The sequence below is a fragment of the Parasteatoda tepidariorum genome, chromosome 5, assembly GCF_043381705.1.
Source record: "Parasteatoda tepidariorum isolate YZ-2023 chromosome 5, CAS_Ptep_4.0, whole genome shotgun sequence".
Classification (NCBI taxonomy): domain Eukaryota; kingdom Metazoa; phylum Arthropoda; class Arachnida; order Araneae; family Theridiidae; genus Parasteatoda; species Parasteatoda tepidariorum.
Genome location: NC_092208.1, coordinates 8653032 through 8672952, shown reverse-complemented (window position 1 = coordinate 8672952; position 19921 = coordinate 8653032). Strand labels below are relative to the sequence as shown.

The window sequence follows — 19921 nt, the reverse complement described above, 5'->3', positions numbered from 1 at the left end:
TCCAAAAGACAAGGGAACAACTTGATTAAGTATTTGGAGAAATTGGCCTTCGTGGAAGACTTTTTGATGGAACAAACCCGCAGTTGCGTTACTTGGAGAGGAAAACCACGAAAACCTCCCACGGTTTGTCTGCTGGGAAGGGGACTCTAACCCAGGATTCTTCTGCCTCTGAAGATATATTACGTGAGCACTGTGGTCGGTGCGAAAGGGGTGCGAAGTTTGTGTCCATCAGCCTTTGCTGGTATTAGAACTCGGTTCATCTCTTTGGAAGGTAAACGCTCTATCTCTTGAGCCACCAAGGCTCAAAGTAAAGAGCTTTGGACGAGCGAGAAAGACAATGGTTAGAAACACCCCTATGTTTCAACCTCCAACTAAACCTGATTTGATGCTTATTACATTGCCTTTCTGTACTGTGTTCAACAGATTTCGCTGAGATTTTCGCTTTTTCTCCACTTAAATATTAAATTGCGGCAAACAATAAGTATACTTTTTCTTTATTTTTGATAAAGATTCTAAGATTACATACTAGAGCACTTTCGAGAGCATTCTTTAGGGAATACTTTTTTTATCAATTATTATGATATTTAATACCCTTTTTTTCGATTCTTTGTTAGATCTACAGTAATTTTTTTTTCTTCCATGAAACAGTTAATTTATTTTATTACCGTCGTTGAACAGCCTACCCAATTTATTGGGTTTACGACTACTAATGTTCAACTCCGTAGTCTGGTAATTCTGAATCCAATCTAGATGATCCTGTATCAAGTATTGGAGAAAATGTACCTTCGTGGAGGACTTTTTAATGGAACTAACCCACATTTGCGTTACATGGAAAGGAAAGCCACGAAAACCTCCAAAGGTTTGCCTGAAGGCAAAGGAACCCTAACTCATGATCCATCTACCACAGGGGATATTTCACGTCAGCACTGTGGTCATTGCAAGCTGGATGCAGAATTCGTATCGACCAGCCATCGCTAGGATTCGAATTCGGTCACCTCAGTGGAAGGCAAAAGCTCTATTCCCTGAGCCACCATTGTTCTATGAAACAGTTAGTCAATATTGATATTTCAATCGTTTGATGATTCGTCAGGTTTTGACATTGTTTTTTTTCTCTTTTAAACGTTAATTAATCACTCCGCTGTGCATTGTTTTACTTCATTTTTGACAAAAAATGAACATTCTAGCGATATTTTCGCAAAGCCTTTGGTTTCGATTTCGTTATTTTTGAAAATTTATCAAATAGCGACTGAGTACAATGTCGGTCTAATGTAATATTTAAGTTTATTTTTGACATAAAAAAGTATTACGACATATTTTTACGGTTTGACATAAAGATTGAAATTGAATTTCGATGCTCGAAGTGCTTAAGTTAACACTTAAAGGTGCCTTAAGGAGAAAAAGAAGGAAACATTTAAAGTAAGTGCCACATATGATTTTATGAGTCTGAAACATTGCTTAGGACATCGAGACATAAAAAGTTAAATTAAAAAAGTACATAGATCTATCATTAAAATAACCGTATCAATTCCCTTTGGGGAAACTATTCTTGGAAATATAAGAATAATAAAAATCGAAAAAATAAACTTTAGATTTTATAGAAAAAACAATGTACCTACAATGATTTATAAAAGTTATATTTATTTTTATAATAAATATTTTTAAAGGAAATATGCGTTGAAAACTGCATGATATACATTTCAAGGAAATGAAAAGATTTTTGGAATGATTAAATTATTGAAAATGATAAAAATTTGGAATCATGTCATCTTTGGATCATAATTTTTTGAAAAGATAGCAAAAAAAGGTACATTATTTAAGAAACAAAAATCATTTTACACTGTACCCTAACAAAATGTCTAAAAATTATTCTGCAATCAAGAATAATGGACGTGAATATTTTTTTCAACATAGCTTTCTCATGGAAAATATATAAATTTCCCATTTTTAACATTAGAAAATTTTGACGAGTTTTGAAAATCAAAATGCTTAATGCCAAAAACTGGAATATGTTTTTTGGAGTATAATAGTGATATTGTTAGATAATGATATAAGTCATCGTTATCGCTTAATGCTCAATTTCTTTAACAATCCTTACAAATTATTTTCCAGAATAATTACACATCGTTATAAACACAGGCATAACACCTCAAAAGTTCATTAAATATTATATTTTTTACAATCAAATGATTTTAAATTTGAATAATTAAAACGATAAAGTATGTGCCATATATATCGTAAGTATTTTGAACTTCTTATAAGTATAATTATCTTGCGCATTTTTTTGTTCAAGTGGGCCTAATTTTATACTTTAAAAAAATGAATTCCCTCTGCAACATTCTAAAATATTTTTGTACTCTTATAATTCATTTATTTCTTTCATTTAGTATTTTTTAGTATTTAGTTTTTTTATGTAGTATTCACTATGTTCAATACAATGAATTCATAGTGTACAATAATAATTTTTAATTCAAACTGGATTTTTTTATTTATAAAAACATGTATGAAACTTAAAATTGTGTCTAATGAATCAAAATTTGCAAAATAAACTTGTACATTAAATTTTAAGTTCTGCCACTTTTTAAGCTACTCTTACAAGTAGTTAACAAAGGAAGGGCTGTGAAACTAATTATGTACATTATGCTTGTGGTGTCAATATCTTAAAACGCATGCAATTATTGGGAAAACAAATCAGTTTCCGTCGTTTTCTATCAGAAATTAGCAGTTCATTGTGAAAACGCGGTACATTATCTTTTATTCAAAGTATTCTGCATCACTAGGCACTACTTTTTCTCATCTTTCTGGGAGCATCCGGATACCATGTTGGAAAAATTCTTCACCTTTCGAGGATATCCACGAATCGACCCAATCCTTGGTTTATTCAACTGATGTAAATTTCTGCTCAGACACATTATGTGTCATCGACCGGAATAGGTGATAATCCGATGGGACAAGGTCTGACGAATACGGCGAGTGGGGTAAGACTTCCCATTTAAGTGTTTCCAAATGACAAAATCGACTCTCAATGTTTCTTGGCTTCCGTTTGAATGGAACCCAACTTCCTTGTTTTTGGATCATTCCCAACGATTTTAAACAATGTGAAATTGTTTGCTGAATCTGTTGTAATTTCTTTCAGTAAGTTCTTTTTGCGTTTGGGACGAATCTTCTTCCAATTCCTTGTCTTCATACAATTTTTACTTTTCATTGCGTTCGTTGTTTTCCACGTCAAACTCACCATTTTTAAACTTCTGAAACCACTCAAGACAACTTCTCTCACTTAAGGCAGCCTCACCATATGTTGCTCCAAGCAATCGATACACCTCAGCTGCAGATTTCTTCAAATTAAGGAAGTAAATCAAAAGTTCCCAGCAATGACGCTTATTTGGCACAAAACTTGTCATTTTTGCACGAAAACAATTACGTAATGCTTATATGGAATCACTAATACTTTAAGGTCATGCTGTTACCAGGTGTACAAACTTACCATAAGACGTTTAACACCAGTCGATCGATTTTTACATAACCTTCTTGTAATGCCATCTTATGTCGAAAGGCGGGAGCTTATTTGTACACCTGATATAAAAATATATTTAATAATACTTCGTAATAATAAATTCATTATTTTTATTCTGATCACAATGAAAATAGCATTAGTAATATACTGTTAAAATGTTAATCAAATCAGATGAAATGAGATAAATTAATTCAGCTCACGAGTGAAGTAAACACCGTTATGATAGAATGCCATTGAAAATCACTAATCGTTTCTCTAACCACATAGTTCGTGTTAATTTAAAATACAGTGCATTTTTCTCACTTGTAGGATTTTTATCTCTAAGGAGGATTTTATAAAGTCATAATAATGAGAAATCATTTCAAATAAAGGAAGATTTGATTAAACAATTAGTAGTTACCCATAAACCAGAAGTTTCACATAATAATTTTTTTTCCTGAATTATCAAATAATTATAATTAATTATAATTATAATTAGCTATAGTTATAATTAGCTATAATTATAATTAATTATAATTATAATAAATTTTTAATTATAATTTATTATAAAAAAATATCAATTTAAGTACGTATTTAAAAGTGGTTATTTCTTTTAGTAGGGTAAATCAAGCAGTGAAGGAACATTTCATATATATTGATTAAAAATAAGAATTTGGAAGATTTTCTTTAGATTGATTGGTAACAATAGCTTACTGCCTAACAATAGGAAGTCATCTAGCAATGTTTTGGATTACCTGATCAAATAGACTTATCGGGAATTTTTTTTGAATATGTTATTATCTCTGCAACACCTTGTTTCTCTGAAAAAATTATAAGATGAGTGTTTGTATTTATATCTTTGAAGTGGAATTAATTGCGTGTAATAGTTTTATTTTTCTCACTGTGAAAAAGAGAATTCAAAATATAGTGATTGAAGTTACGTTTTATTTTTTTAAAAGCATCATAGCATAATAAAGTATTGAGGAGGTGTTTATTCACTGGAGCACCAAACGATGAAAAACCAGTGAAGGAACAAGTTTTCCTTTACTGGGATTTTTTCTAAGTTAATGAAAATAAAAGATAAACTTTAATTTTCTTATACTTTTAGTGATGTTCCGTATCAAAAGTATGTTAAAAATACAAAAAACAACTTCTAACCAGTGAGGGAACAGGCATGTTCCTTTACTGGGTACAGATTTCCCAGTGAATGAACAGTATGTGTTAATATGTTGACACTTTAATTTTCAATTCATGATTACAAAAAAAGTTAACATTTTCCAAGTATTTATGTGCTATAATTTCAAGAATAGGCTTGTTCTTAAATATTTGTATGGCTTATAAATTCATAAAAAGCATTAAAAAATAACCAAAGTTAAGTGTTCCTTTAATGGGTGTTCATTCGCTGGTAAGAGCTGTTCCTTCATTTGGTCTTCTTACTACTTGTTATTTGAACCTCCAAAACTTTAAAACAAAATTATGTAAGTTCTCTACAATTTTTACATGATTTGCAATTAGTAAGGAAATGTGTTGACATTGTCATTTAACTAAAATCACGAATTTTGAAATTAATATGATTTTTTAAAAGGCAAGCGAAGCTTAAGTGTTCCTTCACTGGTTAGTTTACCCTATACGACATTTAAAAACCTTATCATTGAAGAAAAAAAAATTAAATTACGACATTGAAAAGAAAAAATGAAAGAGATGAGAGAGCTATTGCTTACCGTGTCTTGTAGCATATAGAATGCAGCAGCTAGTTCCAATATTGTGGCAGCTGAGACGGAGGCGACCCAAGGCAGGAGAAATAATCGGTTGTCCTATCTCAGGGAAGAAAAATACACGTATCAGTACTAGATATCAACAGTGATAAACTTTGCTTTATTATTGGAAACAAAAAAAACTGGAATAAAACATAGGCACCAGATATTTCACTTATATTTCTTGTATTGAATTTCTATATGCTTACGAAAACGTTGATATCGCTCATGGGCTGCAATAGAGGCATAACTCAAAAAATCATGTTCTGAGATAAATGGATTTAAAGTCTTCATTGCTAGGGAAAATGCATAGAAAATGCTTTAGTTTGCTAAACGAAGATTGCCGCCTTCAAGTTGAATTGTGAGTTGTGCTAATATTGCTGCTGAAAAGAATGTGTATTTTCATATTTACACATGTTCTTAGTCCAAAACGCGAGTTTTTTTAGTTGTGCTACTATTGTAGCCCATGAGCGGTAGGATATTATTTTAGAAATGTACAATTTCGATTAAGGGGTTATTATATTGAACTTTAAATGCAACATTTTGAATGAACAGTGCTCCAAAAAAACGGATTATCCTGAATAACTTTTGATCTAATGATCGGATTTTCACTTTCTAGGACTCAATCTTAATGGCTCAAGCATAGATTTGCTAAATAATAAATGCAGACGATATTTTAAGTTGCGAAATCAGACACAAAACGAACTGTCTCTGACTTTTTCTTCGACGGGTTTAGATTTTGCACCCCAAGATTTAGAGGGAGTCTGCAGTCTGGGAAATATGGTCCAAATAGTTTGGCTAGGTGAGAGCTCCAAAGTTAGGACCCTCTAATGGTCTAATGTTAATTTTACTTTTTGGGTATTTCACTATATCTCGAGAACTTTTTAAGCGAATTAAAAGAAATTGCATACAATTATTGAAGAAGAATTATTTCGATACAATTATTGCATACAATTATTGAAGAAGAAAAGTTATTGAGAAAATAACTTTTCGTAAATGTTTATTATTTTTTAATATTTTATTCAATAATAGTGGAAAAAATGTTGAATTGTAAGGTATGTAGTTTTTTTACATCACTTTAAAGAATGTAATTTTACGTGCCAAAATATGAAATTTAAAATTTCGAAATCAAGATTCGAGAATTTTTAAAAACAAAATTGAAATATTCATTTCCCAAACAAAAATTAAAGAAAGGAATTTTCTGATGGGTTAAGCGTTAGTCATTGTTTTAAATTTTACTATAAGCGATTCATTTTCTTCACCTATTTTAAAAATAACATCAGTGATAATTTCTAACTTATAGCTCCATTTGAACAAAAAAAAAATAGTTTATTACTCACACTTATACATTTAATTTTCTTATATTTGCTGAGTCAGATAAATTCAATGAAGACCATTACGCGGTAGCACGTGTGGGCCACGTCATCCAGTTTATACTTTAATAGTTGTCTAATACCACGCCCCTTTTTTTCTGCAATTCTTACTATTAGTTTACACTCTCCCTATATATATTTATAGATCTCGTTCAAATTTTTAATCGTTAATAAAATACTTTTTATTCATACACTCAAGTTCAAATACATTATTTTAAACTTGTAGTGGATGACACCTGATATTAATACAGTTTTTTTCAAATATTAATTCATTAATTAAACTTAATTAATTTTAGTTTTATATGGGAGATTAAATTGTAATTATTTAATAAAAAGTACCAACTAAAATAAAATCTTTCTTTGCTGACCAAAGAAGGAATTAACTATAATTTTTTTTATACATATATTACTTGTTTTTAATCAATACCAAAGAAGGGACAAAAAGACTTCAACATCGAAATAGACCAACAACATTTTTCCGATGATGTTGAGACAACAAATGATTAAAGTCTTGATTTGAAGAAAGTTACAATTCACATTTTTCTAATTTAAAATCATAATTATTAATATTCTTCCATCTACTTATGAACATATATGGCAGTACTTTTACTTTCGTTACTTGTACCGCCGGTACAAGTAAAAAGTACGTACTTTTACTTGTACTTCGTTATTTTTTAAATTTAGTACTTTTACTTGTACTTTCGTTACTTTATTAGGGAAAAAGTACAAGTATTTGTAACGGAAATATCGAATGAAATCGTTACTTTTTTCTAAAGCTCGGTAAGCTTTAAAAAAAAAAAAATTAATTAAAGAAAAATATTTATGTTTATTTTTTACTTATAAAATTAATGTGCAATATATATGCATTCACAGCTAACTTCGTGTTTAAATACTTTCGGTTTCAACTTATACTGCAGATTCAATTATTTTTTACTAGCTCACGGATCATAAAGCTATCTGAAACGCCGTGTTTGCTTTGTTTACGTTTGTGCTTTTAAACCGCGTTTCTAAAGAGTAAAACAATTTTAAATCAATATTAATTCAAACAAATAAAAATAATAAACTAAGAATTAAAATCAATTGATAAAATTTCCTTTTCGTGCAAATCCATAAAAAGTTTTATATTAAAATTATATTATACGATTTTATTATAAAATTATATTATAATATTCTTCCGAATTTAAAAATAAATTAACCTCCATAACATTCAAAATTAAAAATAATTAAATAAATAGCAACAATTTTGCAAAAACATTAAAGAACATAAGAATATTATTCAATAAAATTTTAGGTTACTTTGAATTTTCGATTTCCTAGAAATGTACTTTTAAATCGTTACTTTCTTTGTTCAGTACTTGTACTTTTACTTGTACTTTTTACTCGTTACTTTTTAAAATAAGAACTTTTTACTTTTTACTCGTTACTTTTTTTAAAAATACTTGTACTTTTACTCGTTACTTTTTAAAAGTAACGCTGCCATATATGCTTATGAATAAACTACATTTTATAATAAAGAGACTAAGTAGCGACAACTGGAGTTATTTTCTGTAGAATGAGGAGAAAATTTTTCTTGTTTAGTGGCAGCTTTTCAATGGTAACTTCAGAATAACTTTTACTAGAGAGCATGTTTCTTTATTTGCTAGCTCAATTCATTCAATTTTCAACCAGTTTGGTTAAAGTGTTTTTACTATCTATCTACTATGAAAGATTTTTGTTGTTTTTTTCTCTCCGTGTAGCACAAATACTTCGCAGAAAAAAATTTTGACGAAGGAATTAAATCGTTTGCTTAATTAAACTCATTTCACTTCTTCTCGAGTTCCAAATATCTAATTATAGATAAAATGTATGAAAATAATAATAAACATTTTATTTTCTTCTGCCTTTAAGTTTTTTTCCTTGAAGAGGTAATCTTTCCTAACGAAGGCTTTCGATTCTCAGTTCAATTTAAAACACGTGATGATCACATTTTCCCTAATTGTCTTGGTAACTTCATCCAATAGATTTTTTTACTTTCGAAAAGTAATAAAAATGAATTTAAATCAATTCCATAAACTTTCCACAGAGCCAAAAAATTCAATTTTTTTTCCGAACTAATTGAGAAAGAAATTTTTAAAAAAATTAAAACTTGGCGACATAACTCCAGTTGGCGATAACTCGTAAACATAACAGCGTAAGAAAAATAATATTCGGATTCTCTTACCACACAAAGACCAACAAAGAGAATCACAGATGAGGCGACGCAGAAAAATGAAAATATGAGACAAATTATGTTCAGTATCAGCAGCTCTGAAAAGACATATAATTAAGAAAGTGAAAATTTACTACTAATAAGCGAATTCTATGTGGTTTTTTTTCAAACTAATTTAAGGAGAAAAATTTTTAAAGTTAGTTTATGTGGTAACAGTTTGTATTTGTGAATCTTCGAAACTATATTTTTCCTTTTTTCATTACCCAAACCTTTGTTAAACTTTTTTATAAAAAAAATTATAATTAACATTTGCATTGAGAAATCACTTTGAGTTCATGTAACATAGAGGAGAATAAAAATTTTTGAGCTTCATTTTTTATGTAAATTATAATGATTATAGTTCGTTCACTAAAAGTTGGTGCGCCTTCATCACGTGGTATCCGACGATACTATTTCGTTATTTTTGGGAGAAGGATGTGAACAATCTTGAACAAGGTTGCTACTTGGCTATCGTATGACAAAAATATTTATTTCGCAATCTTTGTGTGCAATTTTTTAACAATAAATACTTAATAAATTGGATGATATTTCTCTCTTTTGAGTGAATAGCTTGCCCTTTTTGAGATATTTTTCTGGGAAAACAGCTGTTTTTAAATTTAAAATATATTTAATTAGCTAGAGTAAAATAGCAGATGATAAAGCGATGTAAGTGACTGAAAAATAATGCACTGTTTGCGATTGGCGAGCATTAAGGGTTGTCTCAATTTCAAGCGCGGAGACGTTCCTCCTTTTATTTTCGAGATGAAACGAACTCTTCGTCGGAGGAGGTGGAGTCAAGTGCCAACTCCTGGTGAACGAACTATAATATAAATCTGGGAGAAATGAATTATACGCTTCTCTGTAAAAATAATTCTTTTTCTGAAAACGAATGCTGTTAAACTCATCAGCAGAAAAAAACAGGTTTTGGTTGTAACATTACCTGATAGTAGGTAATTAGAACATTTCAAAAATTTATAGATTTACTGAAATCATCGAAACTTTTAGATCTCATAGGTGGCGCAGTGCATAATATCATTATTTGTGTTAACAAACCTTCAGAAACATACAGAATTGTGACGCATGTATGTCATTCAAGCACACAGATTTTTTTAATATTGAGAAAAAAAGTTAATCTTCTTCAAAAAAATTAGAAATTTATCTTATAATGAATAGTATTTTGTACTTGTTTTGTTTAGTTTTCAAATGTAATTGCTATAGGTGTTTTTTTTTCAATCAAAATTATGGAAAATAGCTCAGTTACTAGAAAAAGTATTTGTCTTCGGGAAATTTTACTTGTTTTTGTAAATATATATTTCTGAATTAAAAAAAATATTAACTGTATTTCGTGTGGCATTTTGGTTCTTACGTAATATCCTGTCGTCCATTTTCGCCAACACCACTCCTAACTCCAGAGCCTGGCTAAGGCAGGGACATACGGCTGACCTGCGCCCCCACATCAGAGGGGGCTTCAATTCATTTTGATATTTTCTAATTTGATACTGCCAACACAAGGTCATCTTGATATTTCCTAAATACCTGATATTGCCTGATTCATTTTGATATTGCCTAAGTCATTTTGATATTTTCTTGAACACTGTTCCTAATTCATTTTAATACCTTCCAAATTTGTTTTAACATAGTAATGGATCATAACGAAATAGGCAAATACAAATGTAATTTATTGCATCGAAAAATGAAAAAAATATTTAAATTTAAACCACCGTCAAATTTATTTTCTGATTTGGGGAAAATATTTAATGTGAAAATACGTAAGTACCGGTATTTTTATTCTTTTCTTCAAATGTTAGAATTATTGGTACAAATACTTTTCTTTTATATAGTTTTTACCTGTTTACATCTGAAATAAAAGGTAGAAAACCGCTGCTGTGAACTGAATTGATTTTTAAGCAATTTTCTGAAAATATGCTGCGAACAAAAGTATCTCATGCGCATAAAACAGATATTTCTAAACATGCCCTTAGCTGAATATAGCTATATATTTAACAAGAAACAAAATAATATAATCCAGCTACTTATGTTGTTAGATTTGAATAAAGTAAGAAAAAAGATCTGATAGAAAATACAGATAAATTATAAAAAAAATGTAATTTATTGCTAAGATTTTACTATACGATCTAAAGAAAAATAGAAATCAATCAAGCTATTATACCATTTCTTGAATAAGCGAATATGCATAAAAAATTACGTATCTAACAATTGCAAATCAAATAATTAAACAACGAAAGAGAAAAAGCATTACCTATACAAAAAAAGAAGAAGTATCCAATATAAAAATAAATATTTGTTTCGGTTTTCTTATGCATAGCATTTATAAAAACATGAAAAAAAAGAGGATACTCTATCATTCTGTCACAGTTTTTTTATCGATATTACTTATGGGATTTCGACTAAATCGATATATTATACAAGTAAATTCCGTTACTATATTTTCAAATGTTTTAACTTTTGTTTTTTTTTTTTCGTTATTGACTTATTCTCTAACTTAAGTCATTTTCTGAAAGTATAACTAAAGTATCCTTCAGCTTTCTCTTGCTATTTAAATTGAATTTTAACGAGCGGTTGAAAAAACACTTTGCTGGCATAACATTTAATTTTTATGAACATATATATATATATATATATACATANTATATATATATATATAGTCCCTGACCAAACTATTAGCCAAATTATTATTCACTAATATATATCAAATTATAAGACGCATTATAAGATTCTATGTAAAATCTTAATTATCAGGTGATGCTATACAGCTTTATTGTTTTTACACGACTGAAACCAGTTTGCACTTGTTTACATTCGTGTATCAATTGGATAAATTGGACGATATATGATATAAATTCGACGATTGGATAAATTAGACGACATATTATATAAATATAGAATATTTATTATATCTGGTATTATGTTAGTATACAATAATAATGAGACCAAATTATTAGATTCACTGTAGTTGTTTTAATAGGGACATGCTTTGCACGAGTTTATATGCAATACTTTTATATTTAAATATAGTACATGCAATGGGTTTTTATACAGGAGATTTTTAATATACTTCCTATTTGTATTTATTTTTAACGTATTGCATGACAGTGTTAAGCAATTGATACACGAACATAAACAAGTGCAAATTGAGTAAACACAATAAAGCTGTATAGCTAATAATTAAGATTTTACATAGAATCTTAGAGTGCGTCTTATAATTTTACCAGGGATGTTTTTGTTGGTACCAGTCATGAGCAGGTGGACTATATCGGCTAACTGCTGAGAATATTTCACTATAGGCAAGATCTCTTTTTGTCATCGTGTTTCATGCTATCATTTATTATAGTTTTTATTTTATTTTATTACCATCCTTGAAAATTCGACCTATTTTTATCGGTTATACAACTACTGCTGTTCCACTCCGTGGTCTTGTAATTTTGAAGCCAATCCAGAAGACAAGAGAACTCCTAGATCAAGAATTGAAAGAAATTTGTTTTCATGGAAGTCTTTTTCATGGAATTAACTCGCATTCGCGTTACATGGAGAGGAAGACCACGAGAACCTCATCCTTTTCAAACACTCGACACGTTAAAGATACATGTTAATTCGTTTTTTATCTGCCAGTAAACCTTAACTGTCTAATTTGTATGCTTCAAGTTCTCTTTAAACACGGGATATTTTTAAAAAGTATGTGTCATTCAAATGTAAACAAATTATAAATCAGGGATGGATACTACAACCGGGTCACCAGGACGTAAAACAGTAAGTCTAGTAAAATGAAGGTATCCGTCCCGCTTACTTTCCTTAGAAAAGAAAAAAAAACAATTGATAGAATTTATGTTTTGAATATTTGTTTTCTATTTGGAGAAAATTATACGAATGATTTTAGGCCGTGGTGGCTCAGGGAATAGAGCGCTTGCCTTCCTATGAGGTGATATAGGTTTGAATCCTAGCAACAGTTGGACGATGGAAAATATGGTCCTGTCTCACGCCGATCGCAGTACTGACGTAAAATATCCTCAGTGGTAAAGGAATATTGGGAAAAAATCCCCGTGCAATCAGATTAACCGTGCAAAGTCTTCGTAACCTTGTAGCACAAGTGTGAGTTAGTTAATGGTAAAAAGTCTCCTGAAAAGACTAGTTTATCCCAGTGCTTGATCTGGGTGTTTCCTTGTCTTCTGGAGTGCGTTCAAAATAAAAAGGCTATGGGGTTGAGTATTGATAGTCGTAAACTCTAAATAGAGTTAGCTGTACAAACACCAGATATAAAAAAATAGAAAACACACAATAAAAATATAAAAATCATTACAAATCCTTTAAGTGTTTCAAATGCTGATAATTACTCATATTCTAACTTTCAGAAGCTTTTGATATTCAAAAAATTTACTTTTCAGTTAACTAATGATTTTTTTTATATATATTAATTTTAATATATATTAATTTTAATATACACCTTCTTGAAGGCATGTCTATTGATAAAAGACTGTGGATTCGAATAATGATTAAATGATAGTAGAATCAGTTACTATACAAATGATAGTGACTTCAAGAACAGGTAAAATATAGTGTGTCTGACTATTGATTAAACACCATCAATAGTGGGTTCAAGTACCTATCAAAGAGACTGGGTTAAAGTGCTGATTAAAAGTTAGCTGATTCAAGTACCGATGAAAAAATTGAGAGCGATGTTCAAATGAAAGTAAAACTGTTAAAATATGAGCGGGTTCAAGTATCGATAGAAAAAGGTGGTGGGTTCGAGTATTGAACAAATGAGTGTGGTTTAGTTGTTGTTGTAGTTGTAGTTAATTTACGTCGCACTAGAGCTGCACAATGGGCTATTGGCGACGGTCTGGGAAACACCCCTGAGGATGATCGGAAGACTTGCCATCACAATTTTGATCCTCTGCAGAGGGGATGGCACCCCCGCTTCGGTAGCCCGACGACCTGCACGCGAAATCGAGCACTTTACGATAGAACAGTTTAACGAGGACCAATACCGCACACCCTCGGTCCCTACGCAGACTGATCCAAGTGGTCACCCACCCGCACACTGACCGTAGCCAGTGATGCTTGACTTCGGTGATCTGCTGGGAACCGTGTCTTAACGATCAGTCCACTGCGGGACTAGTGTGGTTTAGAGAAATGTTCAAATAGCAGTCAGTTTGGAAATTGGAAAAATGATTACGGGTTTTAGCACCGATGAGAAATGAGAGGTTCGATTATTGATAAGAAAAAAGTGGGCACGAGCACTGAAAAATAGAAAATGGGTCAGAGTTTTGAACGAAAAAGAGTCGGTTCGGGAGTTGATCAAATGAATAATTTTAGCTGCTCATAGAGTCAAAGCGGAGAGGGTGCTTCTCTCTCCATCCACCCAACCTGGTTTGCTCTTCCTCGTGGTAAAAAAAATTATAAGACTTTACTGGTAGTTTCCATTAAAGTAATTTTTATTTTATCTGATATTGGTATTCAATCCATAATTGGTATTCACTGATAGTTGTTGTAGTTGTAGATGATTTACGTCGCACTAGAGCTGCACAATGGGCTTTTGGCGACGGTCAGGGAAACATCCCTGTGGATGATCCGAAAACAAGCCACTAAAATTTTGATCCTTTGCAGAGGGGATGGCACCCCTGCTTCTGTAGCTCAATGACCTGCACGCGAAGTCGAGCACTTTACGATAGGACAGTTTAACGAGGACCAATACCGAACAACTTCGGTCCCTACGCAGACACATCCAAGTGGTCACCCACACGCACATTGACCACAGTCGGTGATGCTTGATTTCGGTGATCTGCTGGGAACCGTGTCTTAACGATCAGTCCACTGCGGGATTTTTACTGATAGATTAAACAAGTTAGATCAATATGATAGATGATACAGATAGAAATGACAGCGAGTTCGAGAATAAATGAAGAGGTAGTGGGTTCGAGTAATGAACAAAAGAGAGTGGTTCAAAAAAGTGTTCAAATGATGGTGGTTCAGAGTAATGTTTGAATGAAAATAGATCAGAGTAATGATCAAATGATAACTGGTTCAAAAACTGATGAAAAACATAAGGTTCGATTATTGAACAAATAATAGTGGATTCGAATGTCGATTGGGTTGGAGCAATGATCGAATGATTGCAGGTACGAATACTTATCAAAAGATAGTGGAATTCAGTTCCGATGAAAATTAGTGGGTGCGATTACTGATCCAATAATAACGAGTTCAAGTGCATATAAACTGATAACGGGTTCAAGGATCGACAAAAAATAGGGGGTTCGAGTATTAACTCAAATACTGTGGGTGTGAATATTGATCAAAAAAGAGTGGGTTCGAAAATCGATTGGAAGGTAGTGGGTTAAAGTATTTATTAAATAATATCGAGTTCGAGTTCCAATAAAAAACAGTGGGTTCAATCATTGATCAAATCATAGTGGGTTTGAGAACCGATAAAAAAAGAGAATGGGTGAGAGTTTTTAATAAAATAGAGTCGGTTTGAAAATTGCTCCCATAAAAGTAAGTTCAAGCTCTGTGGTAATGCTAATGGCTTCGCGTACCGATATAAATAGTGGATTCTATTATTGATTAAATGAGAGTGGTTTGGAGTAACAAAAAAATGAGAGTTGGCGCAAGAAAAAAAATTGTGGAGGATTTGAGTATTGTTATAAACAGAGGTGATTTGAGAACTGATTAATCTTTTGATTACGGCGTTTGATAGTACCTACCGTAAGCAAAAGGTTAAAAAATAGTGGGTTCAAATACCGGAAAATGACTGTCGGTTCGTGTACCAGTACAATTAGAGGGTTCAAGTGCCATTAAAAATATAGTCGATTTTAGTTATGACCAAATGTCTAACGACCAGAGAAGCACTGTTGCACCCATTAAACTGGCAGTCTGGCTTGTTCACCTTCTGTTGAAACAAAAAACCCAACAATCAAATGAATGAAATAAATTTTTTTGTTTACAAACACCCTCCAGCATATTCTAGTTCATCCCTGTAGGAATCCCTTAATAAAAATTTGTAATCTTTTACTACATTTTTAAAATAAACTCATGCTAAATATCCGAGTTTCAGTCAAATTGTTTTTTTACGGCACGTACCGAACTTTCGTTCTTCACTTCGGAAGATGTCGGAAGTGTTGCTTATTTCACGTTACCCCGTGGGCACCTGTGAACCTTGTTGTAGTTGTTGTAGTTCATTTACGTCGCACTAGAGCTTCACAATGGGCTATTGGCGACGGTCTGGGAAACATCCCTGAGGATAATCCGAAGACACGAACACAATTTTGATCCTCTGCAGAGGGGATGGCACCCCCCCCTTTGGTAGCCTGATGACCTACACGCGAAGTCGAGCACTTTACGGTAGAACAGTTTAACGAGGACCAATATCGCACACCCTCGGTCCCTACGCAGGCAAATCCAAGTGGTCACCCACCCACACACTGACCGCAGCCAGTGATGCTTGACTTCGGTGATCTGCTGGGAACCGTGTCTTAACCAGGGCTAAAGAGAATAGAAGGGCTAGTTCACTCCGCTCTTAGAGCTGAAGCTACGATTTCCCTCCTCATGACGTCACTGTGTCCACAGATCTCGGAGATCGCAAGCAAAGATATGATAACTTTGCATCTTTCTCTTTGTAAAAATAAGTTAGACTTTTTCTGGTTATTAGCCTTCAAACTTTACGTAATTAACACATTATTTCCGTTCATAAACATAGTTCAAAAAAAACTTTCTTGGTTATTATATTAAAAAAATACCATTTTAAACTTATAAAAATGTTTTGCTAGTTGGTGAAAATGACACGATAAATACTTTATTTTAAAAAGTTCAGTTTTAACTTTAACTATTAAGAAAAATGAAGGCATATATCGACACTTTTTTTATCTACATATTCTTTTATAACGATAAGTTAAGTTAAATTTAGAATCCCTGATTTTAAAATATGTCGTTAATAGCAATTTGTTCATACTTAATCATTAGGAAACATCAACCTTAAACGCTAATTACTGAAACAAAATAATAATTTAGGTTCATAATGACATTAGAAATTTTACAATTGTTTATAGACATTTAAATTTACGATGATATAATTTATAGATATTTAAATTGAAGAGAATATAATTTTTAAAAAAAATCATAAATATTTAGAATAACTACATTAAAAAATATGTTATGAAATTAGGAGAATTTCAACTATATACTATATATTTTATTTATACTTTTTACTTACATTTTAATTTTCTTTGACTTTATCCATTTTTTAATTTTTTTCACCTGCCTTTCTTTTTGAAGTAACGAGGCGGTTTCTATTTAGATAATGAATTTTTATAAAAGTTCTTAACGACAGAATAAACATATTGCTGTTTTATATTAACTGTGTCATTTCGGAATCCATTGTTCATTTACTTTCGGGAACACGCGGAAAATTCTATTTTTTCCTTTTGTTTTTCTATCAAAATTTTTTCAAGTTCAATCGCGCAAACTGGCATTTCGATAATAGTTTTAAATTCTTGTAAATTCCCTGCAAAAACTGAGGAAAGTCATTATAGAAAATAACAAATGTCTTAGAATATCTCGCAAAAAGAAATGCTCCAATATTAGTTAGAGCTAGTGAGGCCGAACGCTCCGTTCTTGAAGTAAAAGTGCGAGCTTTGCGCCAAAGTGACGTCACTAGAGAAAATCGGAGGTTTGGCGTGGCGAGAGCTACTTCAAAGGAGTGAACCAGCCCTTCTATTCTCTTTAGCCCTGGTCTTAACGATCAGTCCACTGCGGGACACTTGTGAACCTAAGTCACGTAGGTGAGCAGCATTACCTACGCCACACTGCCACAGATACCCGATTATAGGGTGGGCCACATTCACACATAACACAATAGAGATCAACACACAGAGAGAAACACCCATACCCTGAGTTGGATTCGAAGCCACAACCATTGGCTTCACAGTGAGGCACACAGACAGCTCAGCAACCCGGTAGTCAAAAACTTTTTATAAGAATTTCGAAAGTAAAAAATAGAATTAAGCAAGTGATATCTGAAAAATTGGACAGTTTAGGTGACAAACAGCAGTATTGAAATGCATTGAGAGGCATTTTGGTTTCTGCAGCGTTTTTCATGATACAATAAATAAATAAAAAATTTTTGGCAAACGTTATAATCGTTTTTACAAGATGTTTTAAATAATTTAAAAAATGCATGAAGACTTACCTATAGATTCAGCCGATGTGTTGACATTGAAAACCGAGATGACGAATAGAAACAAATACACACACTGCAAAGAAAATACATAAAAATGTGTTACAATTTGTTAAAAAGTAAACTAAAGCTAATTACACTTGAAATCAATGTTCAACTTTAATGGAAGATTGAGCTAAAAAGAATTTATTTTTTCGATTAGCAGAAAACTACTTATCAAAAAAAGAAATAATTTCAATTATTAAGCAGTTTATGATGTGGTTAAATATTCAAAACTGAAGAGTTTGAATTTCATATTATTTTACCAAGAAAGAATTTTTGGTTTTGTTCCTGTTCTAATAATATTACCCATTTATCTCCAAAACTTCCTTTTAATTTCTAAAATGTAAAAAAAAAAGTAATTAGTTTATTATTTCAAATTTTCAAATTTACTTCGATGAAGCAAAGATTTTCATATTTACCGAAATATATTAATGTGAGACGCTGTATTTTGATTTAAAATTAGGCATTTGCAATATTTTTTTGAGCTCAAGAGGTAGGTAGGGGCTTTATTTACGTCGCACTGGAGCTGCACAATGGTGACGGTCTGGGAAACATCCCTGAGAATGATCCGATAACATGACATCGCAATTTTGATCCTCTGCAGAGGGTATGGCTCCCTTTATTTGGTAGCCCGACCACCTGCAAGTGAAGTCGAGCTCTTTACGGTAGAACAGTTTAACGAGGACCTATGCCGTTTCACCCTCGGTCCCTACGCAGACTGTTCAAAGTGATCACTTACCCGCTTACTGACCACAGCTCGACTTCGGTGTTCCAGAGTTTCAAGTGGTATTCCTAACATTAGAAATTATTTTAGTTTAAGGACTTATTTCCCATTATTTTTTTTTTTTAAATACGATGCTTTTTACGCTTCTGCAAAGTAAGGAGTAAACGCAAAGTCAGAAGCCGAAGAAAAAAATAATAACTAGAATTAAGATGTCGTTCACATAAAAAAAAAATTATACCTTTAATGTTAATAATAACTTTATTCAATTAAATTTACATTTCAGTTTCGTATTTTTTACTATAAAATCTAATAAAATGAATAATTTTGAAAACCAGAGTTTCTGGTATACCGTTACCACATGAAAGAAAACAATTTCCAATTTAGTTGTTTAAATACCGTGTTTTGGTTTCATTACCATAAAACGTTTATGAAAAATGTATTTACCATACAATTCGGTATTTCAACCGTAGTTTTTTCCGTGCAAGAACAAGAAAGAACTACGCAGAATTTTACCTAGAATTCCAATTACAAACACGGTTGTAAAGTAAAGCATATGTCATAGAAATTGAGAATCGCAATGATGTGCAGTCCCTAGATAAATTATTAGACACACTATGAGATTCTATGTAAAATATCAGTTATCAGGTGATACTCTATACAGCTTTATTCTTTTTACACAACTGAAACCGGTTTGCACTTGTTTACGTTCGTGTATCAATTGGTTCAATTAGGTGATTTATAATATAAATTAGAAGACTGGATAAATTTTACGATATATTATATAAATATAGAATATTTATTAAATAATGCCTTTGAAAGTATATTATAATAATTAGACCACATTGTTAGACTCACTGTAGTGTTCTAATAATTGCATCTTTTGCAAGAGTTCATATGCGATACTTTTATATTTGAACATACATGTAATGGGTTTTTATTAGAGAGAATTTTTATATACTTCTTATTTGCATTTATTTTTAACGTATTGCATTACAATGTTAACCAATTGATACACGAACTTGAACAAGTGCAAACGGGTTTCTGTTGCTTAAAAACAATAAAGCTGTATAGTATCACCTGACTGACAATTAATGTCTTATATATATATATATATATATATATAGAGT

At 31.5% G+C, this 19921-nt stretch overlaps 1 protein-coding gene across 1 annotated transcript in view; it reads right to left on the bottom strand.

Annotated features, from left to right (window-relative positions):
- The window catches only part of LOC107453978 (uncharacterized), an 88565-nt gene that overhangs the window by 30190 nt on the left and 38454 nt on the right, over window positions 1–19921 (bottom strand). The window contains exons 2-4 of the mRNA XM_016071004.3: window positions 18041–18104; window positions 8818–8903; window positions 5212–5304 (exon numbers count right to left, since the gene is read on the bottom strand). Of these exons, the coding sequence (XP_015926490.1) occupies window positions 5212–5304; window positions 8818–8903; window positions 18041–18104 (243 nt within the window). The remainder of the gene's footprint in view (window positions 1–5211; window positions 5305–8817; window positions 8904–18040; window positions 18105–19921) is intronic.